Genomic DNA, 22,483 nt, shown 5'->3' with positions numbered 1-22,483 from the left:
TACATGACATATTGAAAAGTGAAAATGACATTTCACTTATCAGTCAAATGCAATATATGAACACTTGGTTTGCTCAACTTTCAGCTTTGGAATTCGAGTACAATTGATCGATGCATGGATTTAATTTTAGAATAGTTGACTGCTTATTTGTCTCTGCCAAGGCAGAAAAAGAGATTGCCAAATAATTTAAACCAGTGTTTAGATTATGAAGGCTCTTCTGATTTTTAAGAACTTTCATGACCATAATATTCCATCTTGAACTGGAACTACTCAAAAGTGGCTTGATAATGGTACCATTGCTCTCTTCCACCTTTGCATTTCACCTGGCTGTAAAGCCAGTTTCACAAGTGTATTTTACTGTGTTATAACCCACACTTTCTATTTCCTACCACATCTACAAGTATAAATCCAAATCTTCATTAACATGCTTAAACAAAACATGCAGTCACGGAAAACAAATATCACATGGTGTAACTGTTCTGTATCAATTGAGTTTGCAGATCTAAATACTTGTCTGCACAATAAACTCACCCATGTTTCAAAAGACAGTGTTAGACAACATAGCCAGAAATGATTTGATATAATCATTCTTCATTATTGAGACTGTAGATATGAATTCTTACAAACATAAAATGTTCCCTGGATAGGAAACAAAATGAACATCAGCCCCAAAAGTGTAGGTTTCATTCCTTCTATCTCCTGGTCTAACTTTGCACTGATATCAGGGCGTATTCAAGCGTCATGCTTCCTCACCAATAGGTTACAATGATATAGTCCAGCAGGAAATGCACCATGGGATTCTACTGATTATAAAACATAGTTCTGGAAAATAGGCTGGTTTGAGGAAAGAATTACCTTTAAACAATCATTGGAAAAGACCGGAAGAGTGCAGTTAGGATGTGCACAACCTGAATACAGAAAAGTTGAAGACAGTTATATGTTAACCCCCCTTTTTTGGCCTTTATAACACTACCAAAACTTTCAGCAGTGGCTTACCATTTCAGTTCCTACTCTACAGAATGCCCAGCTAATGTCATAGAAACTCCTGAACAGTTGCTGCATATTTTGCTTTTTGTTACCATCCTTGCAGCTCCTGGTTAATGCTGATAGTGCCAGCCTTCTTTAGCTCAGAGCAGCATCCCCATCCTTCGTTGGCCATAAGCCCATCTTGTCAGACTCATTATATCTCTTCTGTTGCTGAATGTATTGATCTAAATCTACTTATAAGTCTTTTAATAAAAGGTGCCAGGAAAGAAATGTAGACTTCCGAGAGGAAATCGTTTCTGCAAATCTTGCATTGTGCTGCTTTTATAAATAACATATTCCCTTGTTACCAATGAATAAGGATGTAGCCATTGAGTCAGGTTCTTTTTGGCTCATTCCTCCAAGGATGGTTGGATAGATATGAATGACTATGGATGGTTGCTCGGTAGCACTTCAACGTGGAATGGACATTTTATTTAATCACTTTGATGGGAATTATTGTTTCTTCAACTGCAGAAGAAAAATACGAGTGTGATGCCTTACAGTCATTTTCATGCTTCATTCAAAATGTAACTCTAAAATAACTCTTACATTTCCCCCCACCCCAACCATTCCCATTTGATCAGCGACGGGAACGGAGTAGGGAGGTTTCCTAACATGATCTCTTATGACCCTTTATTCAAAGAACTGTCCTGAACCTAACTTCCATCAAGGGAATGAAATGGCACCTCTTCTTCACAATTCTGGGATTGCAATGGCATCCCATAAATGTTGCTAGTTCTATACCTGTGGCGGATGACGATTCCGATAGCGCTCATGCACTCCTTATATCCCCCATAAGTAACAGCAACTATTCATAGCAGCTACTCACTATAGCAGGGTTTGACCTGAGAAACTCTAAAACTTTGTTTAACTTTATTAACACAGAGTGTTTGGAAACATTTCTTTTTTTAAATAAAGTTTCCCCTTGACCAGCAAGGGAAATTGTCAGCTAGAAGGCCTCAGCAGCAGCTGGCGAGGTTCTTAGCCAAGTTCTTCAGATATGGTCCATCCGCAATGACAGCCCATTTGGCTTCTTCCTTGGCATTTACTTAATCTTCAGAACAGATTTCCTGGCTTTCGGAAACTTCTGACTCTTTTTGACCCAGATGCTGGCCAAAATGTTGGTTGCAATCTGTACAGAACAGTCTGTTTTCTTCTCCCTAAGAGCTGTTTTTCTTGCTGTTAAATTTTTCTAAAACAGTCATATTAATATGCTCAAAAATCCACTGTTGAGTTTCAGATAAAGGATCACATCTGTTCATGAAAATCTTCTTCTCTGCCGGGTTGCAATCGATGCAGCTGCTGCTCACCGGATGGAACAAAGTTTTGTCCTGTGGGAATGAGAACAAAAAAGCATTAAGAGGCAAATGCCAACTGATTAAAATGACAGTGTGTTTCAAAGCACAGAGTAACACAACCTGAGTCAATCATTTGAAAGCTTCTGTCCAGTACTGAAAAACTTAAAAGGATATGAGTGGGACTGCTCCCATTTGATTTTCAGTGGCTGCCTGGAGTAAAAAAAAACACTTATATTTTAACATTAGGAGGCCCCATTGATGCAGTGGGTTAAACCCTTGTGCTAGCAGGACTGCTGACCAACAGTTTGGCAGTTCAAATCCAGGGAGCGGGGTGAGCTCCCATCTCAGCTCTAGCTTGCAGGGACATGAGAGAAGCCTGCCACAGGATAGTAAAACATCAAACATCCTGGTGTCTCCTGGGCAACGTCTTTGCAAAGAGCCAATTCTCTCACACCAGAAGTGACTTATAGTTTCTCAAGGCATTCCTGACATGAAAAAACACACACACACACTGAAGAATACAGTCAGTGACATAAAAGACAAGATGTACAGATCTCATTCTGCCAGCATCAGGGCACCACTTCTCTTGGTGTTTCTGATGAGGCATTTATTGTTAAATAATACTACTTCAGTAACGTTTGCACTACAGCTCCCATAAACCTCTGGCTGTGTTGTACCATGTGGGAAGTGTCCAAATGCTATAGCCAAGCCAACCACACTGTAACATTTTGGGGAAATGTAGCCATAAATTGTAATTTTTTCAGGATTTGAAATGTCTCCTTGATAGAAATGTGCAGGGGGTCCAGATGTTGTTGTACTTCTTGTGTTTCCAGAAAGATTCTTCTTCCTTTCTTAGTAAAAAAAGTGAGAGCAATGGCATTACAATGAGAAAATTAAACTGTTATAGGTGTACGATACACTTGGAATTAGAAGCATCTTTATGCTGGATTGGGTTATACTCCTTTTTCACAATGTTCATGGCAAACAAATGTTTACATAATTAAATCAGTATAGAAGGGGAACACCACACATACTTCATGTACAAAATTCTCAGATTAGACCCTGACATTTTTGGACAGGTGATGAAAATACTTCTGTCTAAAGCTTTGAGAACTGCTACGAGTCAGTATGGATTAGGGTAGGTGATTTGCAGTCATACGGATTTTGTGGGAATACAACACATAGCATCCCTCACCATTGTCTGTGCTGGCAATGGATGATGGGAATTGCAGCCCAACAATGTCTGAAGGATTGCACATTCACAATAATAATAATAATAATAATAATAATAATAATAATAATAATAATTTCTTTATATTCCGCCCTATCTCCCCTGGGGGACTCAGGGTGGATTCCAACAAACAAAAAGGCAAATATTCAATGCCTCAATAACAGTAAATACAAATATAAAAACCCAAGATAACCCCACATAAAGAGCAACTTAAGTGTAACAGCTATGAGGGAGGTGGGATTGAGAAGAGGGTCTCCCAGCTGATCTTGAAGTCTGGACAGGTTCATAGGAAGAGATGCAGTCATGTAAATAGGCAGGACCTGAGCTGTATAGGGCTTTGTAGGTAATAACCTGCATTTTGAATTGGACCCGGAAGCAAATTGGAAGCCAATGGGGCTGCTTTATATATCTTCATATATATCTGCTATATATGATAATACACCTGATGAACCACTGTTGTGATATAATATAAGGCTGCTTTTTAACAGGAGCTCAAAGTTTCCAAATGTGGTCTGAGTGACTGTCAGAAAAATTTCAATAAAATTGGTATGTGTGGAAAATTATGCAGATTGTTTTGAACTTCAAACATCGTATGGTCCAGAAAAAGGAAAACAAAGAAACAAACAATGTGGTAATGTGGAAACACTCTCAGAGAATATCTGTTTTCACTTTGCAATAAAACTACAATATATTCAGTAGCTTCTCATATTAGCATCCCATTTGCCATTACATGCCTTCAAGGCCAAGAATGAAGTGCTTCAGAAGACCAAGAAAGTACAACAGCCTCCTGATGACTCTGAATTCTTTCAGGATAGTAAAGCAACTTTCTTTTGGAAAGCTAATGAAAATGACAAATTGGCCCAGAGACTGGAACAATCACCTTTTGAACTACTATACAACATATTCCTAGTGCAGACTGTGAGGCTCTGAGAGCTGTAGTCAAATAAAATAACTTTATAACTATGATTCTGTATAAGGTAACTCTCTAGGGAGAAGAGCATCACCACCACCACCATCTGCTTTTGCTTGCTATGTTCTTTTCATATTGGGTGGAATCTTGCTTCGTGGTCTGCAAAGGAGATGTGTTATGGTGACGGGATCCAAACCAGCAGTGCTGATCTATTGTGATGGGAAAGACTGTGCAAGGAAGCTGATGAAACCATTCATCATATCCTCAGCTACTGCAAGAAAATCGCACAGACAAACTACAAACAGAGGCACAACTCTGTGGCCCAAATGATTAATTAGAACTTCACAAGTATCACCTACCAGTAGTGAAGAACTGGTGGGATCATAAACCTGAAGATGTAGTGGAAAATGAACATGCAAAAATACTGTGGGACTTTCAAATCCAAACTGACAAAGTTTTGGAACACAATACACCAGACATCACGATTGTGGAAAAGAAACAAGTTTGGATTATTCATGTCACCATACCAGGTGACAGTCACATTGAGGAAAAACAACAGGAAAAAACCCCTCAAAATCAAACTTCAAAGGATCTGGCATAAACCAGTACAGGTGGTCCCTGTGGTAATTGGCACACTGGATACCGTGCCAAAATATCTCAGCCGCCATTTGGAAACAATAAACATTGACAAAATCGCAATCTGTCAACTGCAAAATGCCACCTTACTTGAATCTGTGCACATCATTTGAAAATACATCACACAGTCCTAGACACTTGGGAAATATTCTACTTGTGATTTTGTGATACAAAATCCAGCATATATATCACATTTGCTGTGACATACTTTGTTTTTGTGTCAGTAAATTAATATGAATATGAATAACAACAATAAAACAGTTGAAACAGAGCACATGCAGCATAGTGATGGGGGAATATTTGATTCCTAATTTACACAGACACCTTTCAATTTCTAGATTGAAAAATCCATTTAAAATATTTTTTCTTAATTTTCCCATTCATTTCTCCTATATATACACTCCCATGCAGCTACTGTACATAACTGTCTACAGACATTTTAGGAATTAAAAGCTGCACAATGCTTGATGATTCACAACGGAAATTGTTAATGGACTCCACTGAGAAGGACTGTGTTTGAGGAAGTCTTTGTGAAATTTGATGTATGAGGACTCTGTTAGTCAAACAAGTCTAATGATGCTTGTTTATGGATGAACTACACCTTACATTTAGTTACACTGCTTCTATTAAAAAACTATTGATTTCAACCAAGTTATTTTGTAAGAAATTAGTGAAGTTCAGTTTCCTCCATTTGACTTTTCCTGGGCACTTAAACACTCGCTGCCCCCTGCCAAGGAAATCTAGGTACAGTATTTTAATCAGGTCAGAACAGGATTTGTCCAAGCTCGCCCAATAGGTTTTCATGACCTCATTTCCCATGTTCTTCGTCCAACACCCAAATTTCTATAAAGTGCTCTTTCTCTACACAACAGTACATGTCCTTTTGAGACCAATGCTGCAGTTCATGTTAAAGTACATTGATTTTCACAAGCTAGACTCTAGCAATTTAGGTTCAGCAAAGATTGAAGTGTGGGGAACATAAGTGATGGAGAAAATTCATGAATGTTAATCCATGAATTAATTCGTTATTATTAACTGGGTGTTAGTGGAATTATAATATTAACTGATAGTATTACTTCTTAATAACACATTCACTACAAATACATTAGTAACACACCAGTTCATTAAAAACAATTAGTAAAATACTACTTGAAAATAATGAATTTAAGCAACATTACTCAAGTCACCGGCATTTAACAGTTTGATGACATAAAACCATATATTGGGTTTGTGTTAGCGATACACGAAAGTCTAACCTCCTATTATAGCTGTGTGTGAATATTTGGGTCATTGTGGAAAGAGATATTCAGCATCTCCTTGCATAATACCACCACCCCGACTCCTGAGAATTCTGGGTACATCCCACAGCTAAACAGGATATCAAATTTGAAGTTGTAAATGGAAGTGGAAGGAAAGCCCAAGTGGAAATGGACCGGCAGAACTCTCTGGTTGAGTATCACAGAGAACCAAAATTCTAACTTCTCAAAGTGAATTTAAGTAGTGAGTGTCAAAAGAATTAGATTTAAATTGGGCTCATCAAGAGGGAGGGAGATGCCCACTTAAGGGACCCCAAGTTTGCAGGAATACAGAAAAAAATCAGTATATAATTCCCTCCCCGCCAATGTCCATGAATTCTGTATCAATTAATTCAACAACCCACTATTTGAACATTTTTAAAATCTAAAAAAGAAATCTTGATTTTGCCATTTTATATAGGGATGCCAATTTATGATGACATTGTACATAGTAGAACTATATCAAGCCGCTTTGAGTTCCCTTTGGAGAAATAAAGTGGGGTATAAATAAATATAATGATAGTAGTAGTAGTAATAATAATAATCATCATCATCATCACCATCATCTCTGGATTTTGGTATCCATGGGGTCTCCAGGGAACCAAACTCCAGGAATTACCAAGGGCATACTGTCCATACTCATTGGGTGTAGAGTTAACACTGAGCACTTGTTGATGACACAGCATATTCTAGCATACAGAATGTTATGCTAGTTTGGAAAGGAAAATGGGAAAATTAGTTGGTTATGGGTGAAGTACAGTGCCGTATGTTGGAAATAGCAACCTTCTTCAAGACTCGACTAGTAATTTGTTTGTATATGGTTCTGTTTGCTTACTGTATTGTTTATGTATGTTTTGGTATGCAGCTTTCCCATTGCTCTATGTTTCATGAGGTTGTGCACAGAGCTGCAGACCACATGATCAGATCTGGGACTGCTTTGATCTCAGACTCCCATTTTAGAACACTGAGACACTATTAGTTAAGAGAAAACTCATGTTGATGTTGATTATAAGAAAGATGCCCTGTGTTATCTGCACAGAGAAACTACTTCAAATCCTATCTGTAACTGGATTGACAAGTTATGTACCTGTATGCTGAATACATGAAGGTTGTGAGTAAACCAAGTATGTTACTTTTAACAAAGTCTACTTTTTTGTCTCTTGAGAGCATGATATAGAAACAAGATATTTTATGGGAGAATAGATTTTTTGGGCACTGAAAGAACACTTCTGAAGAACTGCTATATTTTGTGCATTGGCATAATCTCTGTTCCTAACAGATCAGAGACAACCAGGTTATTAGTCTAACAACTGTAAACTAAATTGCCTTGCATACATACTTGTGGTTATATACCACTGGGGGAAAATAAAGGTTTTACTCAAATGAGTTTTTTGGCTCTTCTCTGAAAGATCATACTTTTCCAAAAGGTTATAATTTTCAAATACTTGTGAATGCCATTTTCCTCCAAAAGTTTATGCAGATTCTGGTTTTCCAAAATATTATGATCTCTAAAAGGTCATGCCTTTCCAAAACCTTATTTATAGCAAAAATGACTGCCTGGAATTGTGGATAGGAGATATATGTTTATAAAGCACAGCTAAAACTTCTATTTAAATAGACAGTTTCCAATGACTGAGAAACCAACAGAACAAGAGTGAGGCAATTTCATTTCACAAAATTAGTATGTGAATGTTACATATTTCTTTCTGAATATTTCTATTAAAATAAGGCAGCTGCAAGGTGATTTTGATAAATATGCTACAGTCCTCCTTTTCCTTCTTCTTGTTTGCAAAACTCCATTTAGATTAGCACTATACTGTGACTTTTGTGATAGTTTTCAAAGAAGAAGGCGTGCTAGTCTCTTGCAGCATAAAAAGGAAGAAGGAAAAGGGGGGGGGGGGGGTTTGGCAGCACCTTTAAGATTAATTGGTTTTTATTTTTCCCCTTTAATTTTTGTGGATATAAACCATATGCATTAATGAGTGGCATTAAAGCATCGGCTATGAAGCATATTTTCAGAGTCGTGAGAGTGGGATAGAAAGTAACAGGATCCAAAAGATCAACATCATGACACAAGTCCTAACATTTCAAATAGCTGTGCAAGGTGATACAGGTCTTTTAGATCTTTACTGTAATGTTGATATATGAAAGCAACAGCCAAAATCCAGTTTCCAAGAGTTCAAAGCTCTCTCTGAGAAGCTTCCTTTTGTTATATGCACAGTAGCAAGTACTACTGCTTTGAATGGGATTTCCCTGCTTCTTGGCAGGGGGTTGGACTGGATGGCTCATGAGGTCTCTTCCAACTCTATGATTCTATGACTCTTGTATTAAATATGTAGTGCACCATACAGCCATTGTCTTCATTTGTACCTTAGTTAATGGATTGGAATTTGAGAATATAATTCAATCCAACAGTTTCTCTCTCTCGTTTTCCTGTGTTATTTTCTTTTTCAAGAAATGGCATGTAACTTTCCAAACCTCTGAGGATGCCTACCATAGATGCAGGCAAAATGTCAGGAGAGAATGCTTCTAGAGCATGGCCATACAGCCTGAAAAACCTAGAACATCCTAACGTCATATGCTTTGTCAACGAAAAGAAATATGATTTTAGAAGGACACCCTTTCTCATAATATAATGGACTTACAGGTATGTTAGGTGAATGATAATGAGACATGGTTCCTTTCCCTTCTTTTAGGCTATTGCTTTAACTAGAGCCAAGGTCAATAGCCAATGAAAGTCATTATCACCTGTCAGAAGCAGTCATTTCAGTGAAATGAGTGGTAGTCTCAGTACAGTCTCGGGAAGACTAAATGTCCGTATGATAAAACACACTATTAGAAACTTACATTCATAGTGAGAGTCTTCGTAAGGAAGCTGAAGATGTGATTTTCCAGGAGCCGCTCCATGCTACCTGTTTATTTCAAGAAAGCTTGATGTGCTAGAGGAAGATATGTGAATGCAATGCTTGACGGAATTACAAATAAACAACCTACTGTATCTAGATAGTTTTAGTTTTGGCCAGGATTTGGCAAATGTGGGTGGTTTGGGAGCCAATTTCCTGTCCCCGGGATGCTGAAGTGTTTTGTGTGTGTGTTCAAATTACCCGCTGATTTATGATGACCCCATGAATAGTGTTTTCTTAGGCAAATAATGCTCAGAGGTGGTTTTGCCAGTTCCTTCCTCTGAAATACAGCCTATAACAGCTTAATGTTCAAAAGTGTGTGCTTTGCAATGGAGTGCCTTGCAACCTATTGAGAAGTTGAATTGCCACTCTTACTGGCTCCTAGAAGAGACAATTGCTAGAAAAATGGTAGTTTGGGGAGTTGGGAGAAGGAAGCCAAGGGCTACAAAGAGTTACCAAAGTTTGCTGCATGGAATTTTTCAGCTATTGAATCTCATCAGATGGTTTTTGAATGTGTGTTTTTAAGCATTTCCCCATGGGACTTTGTGTGTCTCATTCCTTGACGCACATTCTGTTTTGTAAGAAATCCATAGGTTCCCGCCAGACAACAATCTGGTTTCCACTATTTTTTGAAAGTGGGTGGAATTGGCTTTGCCCATTTCTAGGTGCATTAGAAACAGCTTCTTTCCTATGGGATGGGTAATCTGTGCCCATATGTTGTACTCCGTTTAGTTTTCATAGTGATGTATAAAGTAGTGTGGAGTGTCCCTCATCTTCATGTCTGCCATTTCCAACTTGTTGGAAAACATCTCATGGATTGGGAGGAGACAGGCACTGCCTGCCTGATGAGGTAGAAAGTGCATTCAATCTTTGAAATCAGGAAGGAACACATCACATGTGATGGGGATGTTTTGCCTCCCATCTTCTTTCAAGATGGCTTGCATACTGAACGCTTTGGGTTGACGCACTTTCTCCCCCTCCGTGAAATGAGGTTCCAAGTATCTTTTACAACTGTGCGCCCAAAGCATTGCACCATAAAAATTATATTATCTAGAAAAAGAAATTATTCTGGAAATAAATAATTTGTCACAGATCACTCTGTTATATTTTGCAGATGGAGAACTGTATGAACTCCCAGTTTCATGAGCTATATCCCCAGGCTGCATTCTTAGCGACTATTCTTGGATCAGTTCCAGGGCCTGAAAATAACATATTGGTAGAGATCTGACACTGGAGTTGTGTTGCAGAAACTTTCACAGTTATGCATTGATTATGGTAAATATCTCTTGTATTGAATGGCAACACTGCATAGCCGAATGCACAGCTGATTGAGCAACTGAATGCACAACTTACTTCACAATGGCACTACATATATAAATCTGAGTCTCCAACCCTAAAATAATAATAGTGGCATTTGGCAAAATGTCTAACTTAGATGTATTTAAGATACCAATGGGATTTCAGACATTATAGTATCCATAAGGCATCTATGAGGGTGGAATAATAACAAGGATATAATGGCATTAATTGTTAACAAGTACAAGACCAACAACTAAACAACCTGTGCCATGAAAATGCAATTATAAAAAAGTATAGGTGCAAATTACCCATCACTCTTAAGGGGAGTATTTTTGCAAATTATAAAAAGGAACTAGATTTAGTAAAAAAGGAATGTGTTAGGGTATATTTAAAAGAGCCTAAATAGCTTAAAAGCTATTTTATTAAACAAATAGCTTATTCAATGTTAAACACTTAGATCAGGTCTGGTTTGTACTTCACTATCAGGCGATCAAGGAATATCAGGCAATACTTCAGAGGATGGAACTGACAAAACACCTTCTTAGCAGTCCTTGCTTGAGAAAACCCTATGAAATTCATGGGGTCACCATAAATTGATCAACAACTTGGAGGCACATAAAAATAATTATTTTTTCAAACTATCTCCTTCATAGTTCTCATAATGATGCTTTGCTTGGTAAATGTTGAAGACACTGGGAGCACTGGGGAATGAATCTAGATTGAATCTACATCTGTCTATAGTCTCCTAGTAACTTTTCAGAGCTGCCATTGCTGAGAACATGGTTTTGGCTGGAACATGCATAGATTTCAGCATGAATCCACAAGTCTGGTGCTGCAAACTAAATCAAGAGAATTATATTATTCTAATATTATTATATTATGCCTGGTGGCTCAGCGGGTTAAACCACTGAGCTGCTGAACTTGCTGACTGAAAGGGTGGTGGTTCGAATCCAGAGAGCGGGGTGAGCTCCCGCTTTTAGCCCCAGCTTCTGTCAGCCTAGCTGTTCAAAAACATGCAAATGTGAATATATTAATAGGTACCACTTCTGCGGGAAGGTAACGGGGCTCCATGTAGTCATGCCAGCCACATGATTTTGGAGGTGTCTATGGACAATGCCGGCTCTTCAGCTTATAAATGGAGATGAGCACCATTCCCCAGTCAAACACAACTAAACTTAATGTCAGGGGAAACTTTTACCATTATTATTATTATTATTATTATTATTATTATTATTATTCCCCTCTTTATCTCCCTTGAAGGGAACTCAAAGTGGCTTATATTAGTTAAAATACCCAGTACATGGATGCATGCTGAAGCATCTGATTAAATTTACTGCATTGGGTTAGTGTCCTTCAACAAATCTCATGTAGCAGTCTAGCATGGGGGAGGGAGGAGAAAAAAAACTGAATTTCCAAAAAGTTCAGGAGGAACACTTGGAAACAGCTACTGTTATTCACCACCATCTACTACTTGAGGCCTCATCAATTCCATAGAACTAAATTTTGCAAAGTATCTCAATCTGATGGTACATTTTTAGTCACTTACAGAGATTGTAGGATGTTTAGTAGAGGAGATCGGTAGGCTATTACAAATTTATTCAAATATCACATGAATACCGTGATTCTCAAATGGTCCATACATTTGGCAGAAATGTCTCCAAGGCTGACAAATGTAGGCAATAAGAGCTTGTCACTTGAGAGGGAATTTTATTTATTATATAATATATATAAATATTCAGTCACTGCCACTGTAAGTTGAAATCAATGAGCCCCCAAATAACTTAATTTCAAGAGGACTTAAAGCATGATTAGTTTTCTATGTCCCAGGTATAACAAGTTGGATATAACTCACACATTTCCCAAGCTTCCTTCGATGTGATATATTCATAGGCCTAGTGCTGGAAAAAAGATAGCTTAGGTGCTTAATCTTTATCATAGCACTGCACAGTGCGAGTTAAATGGCAAATAAAAAAGCAACACCAAAGGAAGTATCAGGCTGAAATCAACATAAAGCTAGTATGTGGTTCTGAATTGTAGAAGATAACATAAAGTGTTTTCCAAAGTGGGAATGATATTTTTCTTCAACAAGAATTAAGGGTGGCTTTCCAGAGTGAATCACTACAACCCCTTCCCATGGATTTACAATAGAAGTAATATGTACCTAGAATATTTGTTCACTGCTGTCAGCATGTTACCTGCTTGGTTATCTATATACAGTTTGGAAGATTTTATTTCTGGGCTATAACTCCCAGGTTTCCCAAACAATATGGGCTAAAGTCATACTGGCTGGTGAGCAGTGGGAATTGTAGTCCCAAAACGTAATGATAAATTCATTAAGGCAATTACAAATGTTCAACCTGTAGTTCATAGCCACGATCCCTATGTAATAGCTGCTTTGGGAAATACATAGAAGTTGTGAAAGTACCCCAATCCTCACCTACTTTGTAGCAGCCATTGGTAGTGACAGGGGACCGTTCCTCTTCACAAAGCAGCTGATTGGCATTTCCACAAACACACACCATGAGTGATCTCTGGTGAATGGGGTAATTGCAACCTGCTTTTAACTGTTGCTAGCAGTGGATGCTGAGCAGAAACTGGGGATGGGGGTATTGTCTGATTTAGGACTGATTTGCGGATATACATCAACATAACTGCTGACAACTTAGAACACTTCTTCAGGCAAGGCTTATGGGACCATCATGATCAATGTCTAAACTTCAACATTTACTACTATAGTATTGTAGACCAAAGACCTCATCACACTAGATCAGAGGATCTCAAACCTTTTCAGTTGTGGAGCCCTTTTTGAAGCAAAGGTTTCTTGTGGAGCCCCAAGAAATGTTATACTATAATATAGCATAATATAATACAGTATAATATAATATATAATGTATATATATCAGGCATAGGCCCGGTGTCGCAATGGGTTAAACCCTTGTGCCAACAGGACTTATGACTGACAGGTCAGAGATTCGAATCTGGGGAGAGTGTGGATGAGCTCCCTCTGTCAGATCCAGCTCCCCATGCTGGGACATGAAAGAAGCCTCCCACAAGGATGGTAAAGCATCTAAACATCCAGACATCCCCTGGGCAATGTCCTTGCAGACAGCCAATTCTCTCACACCAGAAGCAACTTGCAGTTTCTCAAGTCGCTCCTGACAAGAAAAAAAAGGCATGCGCAAACTTTTTGACCAACATAAGGAGCAGGAAAGAGGAAAGAAATCTTGGAAGAAGAGGAGGAGAGGGGAGAAAGAAGAGGGAAGTGTGAAGACCCTCAGTTTGCTTCGCAGAGCCCTAAGGGCTCGATGGAGCACTTTGAAAACTGGTGCACTAGAGCGTGGATCCACTTTAAATCCTGTGGCTGCCTCGTGAAGAATTCTGGGCCTTGTAGTCTAGGGAGGGGCTTTAAACCCGCTCAGCTAGAGCAGTCCTGGGCCTCACTAAACTACAAATCCCAGAATTCTGCAGGAGGGAGACAGCAACTGGGTTTAAAGTGGATCCATGCTCTAGTGCAGGCATTTTATTTATTTATTTACATCATTTATATCCCACCCTTCTCTACCCTAAAGGGAACTCTGAGCAGCCTTACAACGTAAGCCACAATTTGATGCATATACATATAATAAAGTATTTGATGCAATAACATATAATAAAATAAATATTTACATTTAAAACCAAACATTAAAACATCACAATTTAAAACCAATTATTAAAATCATACAGTAGGCTGTTAGGAATTATGGGAGTTGAAGTCCAAAACACCTAGAGGGCCGAAGTTTGTCCATGCCTGCTTTAATGTGATGAAGCAGCAAGATCGTTAGCAGAGCAACACTCTACTTAGGTTTGAGTACTGACTCAGACTTTATCCTTTTATGACAATCCTGCTTTGCTTGTATCTATTCCAGATTCATGGGATCTTAGAGCAGGAAGGGCCATCTAACCCAATACCCTGCCATACAGGAATACACAACTAAAACACTCCTGAAAAACTTCCATCGAACGTCTGCTTTTTTCCTTGTGCTTCCTCCTCCCTTATATACATGCTATATAATATACAATATTACTTTATTCTGGCTTTAGCTCTTTGAATGATTGATCCTGCATGACATCTGTAGCCTTTTGTGTGTATGTGCCTTCACATTGCCTGTCTCACCTTATGGTGACCCCATCAATTTAATTGGGTTTTCTTAAGCAACGAATGCTCAGAGGTAGTTTTGCCAGTTCTGTCCTCTGAAATATAGCCTGTAGCTCCTTGTGTTTGTTGGTGGTCTTCCATTTAAATATTAACCAGGGTTGATGCTTCTTAGCTCCCAAGATCAGACAGGATCTGATGTCTTCTGGGTATTTAGGTCTACTACACTCTTATTTTTGTCTACCAGTTCTTGCTGTATGCCTTACTCTCTTTGGACTTGGATCACTCTTGCATCGACCTGGTGATCTGACAGAGGGGTCGGCATCTGACAGCTTGGAGAAAAGAGAGAACTGACAGTTCTGCTCTTCATGCTTTGAAACCTTCATAGGATTTGCTTGGCATGAGGAAAATAAAGGAACCCTTTGGTGTTTCATAAAGCAGGCCTGTCTTTTCCAATAAGAAGAGTGAAAGGGGAGAGGAGGAGGCAATACAGGAAAAGCAAAAGAAAGGCAAAGAGATACAAAGTTTTGTTACAAAAAAATCAACTAGGGCTTGGGAAAGTATGTTTTAGACTACAATTCCCAGTCAGATGTCATGCTGATTGGGGGGATTCTCTGAGTTGTAGCCCCAAAGTGTAACTTTCCTAAGCTCTGAGGTCAATTGACAGTGTAAACAAATGTCTGTGAGCAGCATCCTTTGCTTTCCCTCTACTGTGTTGTATGGTAATTATTCCCACCTAGTACTCCATTGTTCCACCAGTGTGCAGTTACTCCCAGCAAGATAAGACATAGTGTGGGATTTCGAAGAGCAGTGATCGACTGGATACATAGGCTGCAGAGGTCTTAGTGTATTAGGACCTAGCCCTGATTTCACAGTTTTTGTGAGTCATCTCTAGGTGCAAAATGAGGACAGAAATTCACCAGGTCTGGTGTGTCCAGCTCCTGGCAAGTAGAAAGACCAATCTGCAAATCTCCAGCTCACCTAGGAGAGCAGCACTTTGTTACAATATGTAAGGCTTAATTTATTTGTTTATGGTTGGTTGCCCATGCTAAAACAGTGGATGTGGCTCTTAATGAGACATGCCACATTATCATGGGGTTTCTGCACCCTACACCACTGGAGAAATTACCCTGTTTAACTGGTATTGCACCACCTGGCATCTGCCGGGAAGTGGCAACCAATAGTGAAAGGACAAAGACAGTGACCTCTCTGGCCCATCTCCTGTTCGGATATCAGCCTGAACACCAATGAGAAATAGTTTTCTAAGATCTACAGAGACACTCGCTGGAACACCTCAGCAAGTGAGAGTCCAAAAGTGGCAGGCTAAAACCCAGAACCTCAATCAATGGTTGATACCAAATGAGAGACTCCCTCCTGGGAATACAGAAAACTGGGCGACTTGGGAGGCGCTGAACAGACTGCGCTCTGGCACCACGAGATGCAGAGCCAACCTTAAGAAATGGGGCTACAAAGTGGAGTCCATGGCATGCGAGTATAGAGAGGAACAAACCACAGACCACCTATTACAATGAAGTCTGAGCCCTGCCACATGCACAATGGAGGACCTTATTATAACAACACTAGAGGCACTCCAAGTGGCCAGCTACTGGTCAAAGGACATTTAATAGAATGCCAAGTTTTCAAACTTTGTGTGATTTTTAAAAATACAATACAACTGTTTGTTTTGCTCCTGATACAATAAATAAATAAATTTATTTGTTGCTGCAACAAAGTGTTTTTAGGAAGTATTAATTCCTTCCTTCCTTCCTAATTCAAGTGATTTCAGGATTTACCATCTGCTTTGCTTTGCATTCACTATCTGGCTAGAAACAGGTAAGCTTATTTAAATATTTCTTACTCTGTCTAAAGGTGCTTCCAGACAGGACTTAAACCTGCTTTGGAGTCGGTTAAATCAACTCATTTTGAAGCCAGTTTAAATCCCCATGCTCACCCCAAAACAACAGGCTTTTCCTATTGTTGTTCCCATGCCCTCCCAGTAAATTCCAGGAGAGCATGGGGCCACTGAACTCCCCCCCCCCCAAAAAAAGCCCTTAAAACAAGAGAAAACTTACTGAGCAGCCATGAGACCTCTCCGACAGGTCTCCTGGCATGTAGAAATGATGTGCCAGAAAGTGGTGGGGGGCAGGAGCATTTTTTTCTCCTCACCCCTTGCCTCCTCATGTGTCATTTCTGGCCTGCCAGAGAGACCTCATGGATGCCTGGTAAGGTTTTCTCTAATTTTTAGGGCTTTTGGTGGGTGAGGGTAGGGAAGGGGTTGGGCACCCTCCTCACTTCTCTGGACTTTTGGATGCCTGAAGAAGTGAGATGGGTATGGGACTGATCCTCAGGACTATCCGGGAGTCTGGCCCCACAGGACCCATACCCCATTAGACCTGGGCCTGTCAGGAAGGCATGGGTCTAATGGGGTATCTAATTAATTTGGGACAAAGTAGGGTTTTCTTGCTTTGTCATTAATTAATCCTCTTTTACCTGAGGCATTGTTTGGATGCCTCAGGTAAAAGCCCGGAAGGGTCCACAGTTTGGGCCCTGTCTGGAAGGGGCCTATGTGAGAGGGAATACCCCCCTCCCCCCCCCCCCACATTTTTGCTCTGGCAAGAAGAAATGAAGATTTCTGATTTGATTTCCAAACAGGAAAATATGTTCTTTCTGCATGGATTTGTTTGAATAACAAGCTGTGAGCAATTGTGGTTGGTACTTAATGCATGGCACTTAATGACATCACCAGGAGCTATCCCTATTATGTCTTAGGTTTGGGGCCAAATGTCTCATGGCCTGGGACAATCCCAAACTGGCAACCCTAATTCAATTGACTAGGCACATTATAGTATATTCATCACAAGGGCAAAGAAGAAAGATCAATGAATGGGAATGAAGAATATTTTTTTTTTATCATCAGAGTGTTTTGGACTACAGTTGAACATGTTTTTGTGTACGGCTGAGAAATTGTTCAATCAGAGTTCATGGCTGAATGAAAGAACCACATCTCTAAGCCTTTTAAAGGAAAGACAGGGTCAAAATGAAATGGATAAATGTCTCAGTCAATAAAATGTAGGTATGTGCACCAGCAGTTTACAATCCTATGGCTTATTCGAGCAATATAGAATATTTTACAATGGCAAATCGCTACGTGTGCCGATCTGTCTTCTAAGGTTATCTGTCAACACCCCATCTTAGACATTCACTGCTATTCACATGTAAACCTAGAGGTGAGGGAGAGTATTTACAGCTTGTGGTCTTTCTATATCCTCACAGCTGAAGTGTGTTGTGTGTAAATATTGGTGAACTACACATGTCCAACTCATATCTCAGTTTATTTGCACATGTACTACTTGAACTACACATCTTCAACTCATATCCCAGTTTATTTGCACATGTACTACTTGAACTACATATCTTCAACTCATATCTTAATTTATTTGCACATGTACTACTTGGTCTTGAGAAGCCATTACTTTACAGCTTGAATCTTCCATGTTATACCTCATAGATCAAGTGGCAGAGCTCTTGATCTGCACTGAAGCCTTCTTATGACTCACCCACAGCAACAAAAGCCGTAGACACGTTTTATAAATGGGCTGAGGTGTGTGCGCGTGATGAACAGGAAGCTTAGACTAAAAGCAAAGAAACTAATTTAGACACGCGGTTTTTACAATGGATATGGATCTGTGTCTGAACAATTTATTGTTAACCGTAATTGTTTGCCTAATGATTTGATCACGGGGGATTGATTGTTATCCGATTAGGGTTACATAGCTCTCCTTCTGTCAGCACTTCCTTTACAGAAACAATTTTTGAAGAATTTCTTGGTTAGAAGTATAGATTTTTTTTGGACTTGGAATGAAAACCTTAATGTGCTGTCGCAGCTTCACAAACAGAAAAAATATATTGGCAAACAGAAAGAAGGTTTATTTATTGGCGGATGCCACTGCATGGTTGTCATTTCACTCTGATCTCCCAGTGTGAATTCTAAATTAAAAATGTGATGAGCCAAAAATCCGAGGACAACACTAGAATTGTGTTTTCACTCCTCTCTCCATCTCACATGCAGCTGGTACGTTGGGCACCAATGAAGTTTTTCAACTCATCAAGCTTCTTGTCAGCAGCTTGGATAAGCAAGGAAACACATTGATTTTAGTGTTTGAGCAAAACTGTCTCATTGGAGCAGTACCAAATCAATACCTTATTTGGCATCACTGGATCTCTCTCCACTGGTTACAGAGGAATTCTGCCTCTGTCTCTCTCTGTGTGTATAGATATACAGTAGATATAGATATTCAGGATCTAGGACACCTTTTCTAGTTGACTTACCAACCTGGTGGCCGAACTTGGATGAATTCACCAGGGACATCTGATAGACATCTGGTGTCAATGTAGATAGTAAACAAAAGAAATGAACTAAACACTCACAGAAGATATTAATGAATGCACATAGGACTTAATCCCACAGGCTGGAGGAAAGTGGGGGGGGGGGGAGTGGAGGAAAGTGGGGGAAAGCATTCTGAAGAGTAGGAACATGACCTATCCCAGCAAAGTTTGTCTTTGGGGATGGCCAGCCATCCCACAACATTTCCCCATCCTCTTCTAGCTTTCCTCCTGATTGAAGATGACAGTGGGAAGTTCGTAGAATTCTATGATTCTATGATCCTCCGCTTCCCACTGCTGTCTTTAATCAGGAGTCGAGAAACAGTCGACTCTTGAAAATGAAGTCTTCTGACCGTCTTTGTACGTTGGCGAGACGGATTTCCTTGCACAGCTCCTGGAAATGGCTGAGTGTCATGAGATAGTCTCTGTATGAGTGTGGATGAAGATGGGGGGGAAATTAGGGTAGAATAAGGTTGAAAGTCTGATAAAAACCTCAAGGCTTTCCCATCCACAGTTCCAGATAACAGAAATTCCAACAGATTTTACCCCTGCTGTTTTTCTTCTCTCTGATGCATTTCTCATTCTATGCTGATTCTAAACCTTTCTCCAGGCTCCCCAGGTGGACAGATTCCTTTTATCCCACCAAATTGCTTATTCTGTTTCTTCCAACCAGCAGAATAGCCATTTTTTCCTTTTTATCATTTACCTGCTCCCCCCAAGAATTCTTGCAAATTTGTAATTAGTACATAGATGAGCTGAGAAATTCTCTTCAAGAGGAGTCTTGGCTTCCTCCCTCCCACCCCAATTATACATCTGTCTACAGTGTTCACAGTTCCCTGGAAAGAAGGAAAGAATGACTGTCAAACCATCTGAACTGTGTAGATCTGACATGAATCCTACTCTGTGCCACTGAATGCTTTGGTGAATCATCTCAAATTAGAAAAACCTGCTGGCAGGGAAGAACCTCTAGAAAAGCCTTGTTAAGATGGCACTGTGAGGTCTCGTTGCTTCAAGTATTGTCCAGTCCCACTGCAGGTACAGAAGCTAGGTATCCAAAGAATTTCATGCAGCATGACAGTCTCATATCTGAGGAATAAAACAAACCACAGTGGACACTGCTATCATGAATCTGGGTGAGAGTTTATGAAGGGTGGCACAGGCTTGCAATATTCTGTAATAGATCAGTGTCTGGGCATCAGTGAGGATGGTAAGGGGCACTAGGCACACCTTGCAACATTTCACAAAACAAAACTTGGAAATGTGTGTCCAAGCAACATCAAAGTGTCATCAAGAGAGAAAACCAAAAATACACAAACTTGGAAAGGCTGCTGTTTTCCTCTGAGTCTGCAAAGAAGGGCAAGATTCTGCTTCCTCTTCTCCCTTATTGCAAATTGCTTTTGCACTTTGAACTCAGAAATTCCCTGAAGGGCAAGGGAGGATAGCAATAGTAGGAGAGAGAAACTGTAAAAATTTTAAAAACAGCTCAAACAGTGGCATGACAGAGAATTAATTGGAACTGTCCCTCGAGGTTATGCATAGGGTGGTGTAGATGGGTGGGAGGTGGGGGTACATCTCACAATATGTTTTCTAGCACATCAGTAACACTTGCTCTCCTCAATGTTTTGTATTAGTTTGCATTAAACAAACAAAATAAATAAAATACAAACATAAATACGAGATTATAAGACAACCCTAATCCATTTTCCACAGTTTCTTTCCTCGCTTGCCAGTCAATAATTCTGAATTTCAAATATGCAAAATAGAAAGTATCAAAGATACGATAATAAATCTTTCCAGTATTTATACTTGAACTGATTGAAGTTGGGATATCAAAAGCATGGTTTACAAAAACAATGAATGTCCCAATAAATATGCCTGTCCTAGTTTTGCCTGTAAGAATGTTACATGCAGCTATTAAGTTTTCATGTAATGCAAGGTACTAAATTCTCCTTTACCATGTGAGAAGGTCTACCATATATACGTATATATAAGTTGACTTCATGTATAAATTGAGGGCAGGGTTTAAGACCAAAATTATGGATTTTGATAAGACCCCTTAATAAGTCAAGAGTTATTCCATGGAGGATGAAGTTGATGATGATGATAATAATAATAATTTTACTCTTATACCCTTCCACCATCTCCCCAAAGGGACTTGGGATGGCTTACAGATGGCACAAAGTGCCTAAAAACAAACATAAAATTGAACACAATATAAAATACAATAAAATAAAACACATGCACATATAAAACATCAATTCAAACTCAGTCAAGCTGTGATCCTCTAACCGTGGCGGTAAATTACTGGCAACATGGGCGGGCTGTAAACATTGGAATAAAATAAGTGCCAGCTGCAGGAATGCAGAGAGGGCATAGGATAAAATGCAGGATGTGTGATTACTACGTAGGGCAACTAGGGGCTAAATATTCTCAAAGGCTTGATTGAAGAGCCACGTCTTCAAGTCCATACAAAAGGAGGACAGGTTGGAGAATGTACTGACACTATTTATTTATTTATTTATTTAGACCATTCCTACCCCGCCCTTCCCATCTCCGAGGGGGGATTCATGGCGGCTAACACTTCAATGCCAACAGTATCAAAACAACAATATAAAACAGCAATATAAAATCAATTACATAACAATTAAACAGTGATATTCATTAAAATGACATAATCACATAGAACAAATCACATAATCACAGGTCATAAAGCCATTTCTAATTTTCAAACAATCCTATTGTCCGAGTTTAGTGCCTAAAGTGTTGCTGTGCCCACTAGCCAAAGGCCTGGCTCCAAAACCACGTCTTTAGTTTTTTCCTAAAAGTAAGGAGGGAGAACGGTGATCTAATTTCACTGGGCTGCAAATTCCATAAGTGGGGGGGGGGGGGTCACCACCGAGAAGGCCCTGTCCCTTGTCCCCACCAGATGCATTTGAGACGCTGGTGGGACCGAGAGCAGGGCCTCCCCAGTAGATCTTAAATTACAAGATGGAACGTAGAGAGAGATATGTTCAGATAAGTAAGCTGGGCCGGAGCCGTATAGGGTTTTGTAGGGCAAGACCAGCACTTTGAATTGTGCTTGGAGGTGGACCAGCAGCCAGTGGAGCTGACGCAGCAGGGGGGTGGTATGCTCCCTGTATGGCGCTCTGGTGAGTAATCTGGCTGCTGCCCGTTGGACTAGTTGAAGTAATTTACTTAACACTAACATTTCCCTTTCCAAGTTTCAGAAAGGCCCAAATCAATGCTGTGGTGGAGAGAGTTGAGTGGGGTCAGTGCTTCAATTAGGTTTTACCTGGATGCCTTTTGCTACTCTACTTAGAGAAGGGGATAGTTTCCTTTTAAAGAAGAGTTAAGTATAGTTGACCCATGG

The 22,483-nt window shown here is 39.6% G+C and overlaps 1 protein-coding gene across 3 annotated transcripts in view; it reads right to left on the bottom strand.

Moving 5' to 3' along the window:
* Positions 1 to 571: 571 nt before the first annotated feature.
* GALNTL6 (polypeptide N-acetylgalactosaminyltransferase like 6) overlaps positions 572 to 22,483 on the bottom strand; it is a 616,387-nt gene continuing 594,475 nt past the window's right edge. For all 3 annotated transcript variants that reach the window (XM_060778709.2, XM_060778710.2, XM_067468722.1), the window contains one exon: positions 572 to 2,357. In XM_060778709.2, coding sequence (XP_060634692.1) covers positions 2,187 to 2,357 — 171 coding nt within the window. In that variant the 3' untranslated portion in view covers positions 572 to 2,186. The remainder of the gene's footprint in view (positions 2,358 to 22,483) is intronic.

This window comes from Anolis sagrei, chromosome 5, assembly GCF_037176765.1.
Source record: "Anolis sagrei isolate rAnoSag1 chromosome 5, rAnoSag1.mat, whole genome shotgun sequence".
Classification (NCBI taxonomy): Eukaryota; Metazoa; Chordata; class Lepidosauria; order Squamata; family Dactyloidae; genus Anolis; species Anolis sagrei.
The sequence above is the reverse complement of the archived record's forward strand: the minus strand, read 5'-3'. Positions and strand labels throughout refer to the sequence as shown.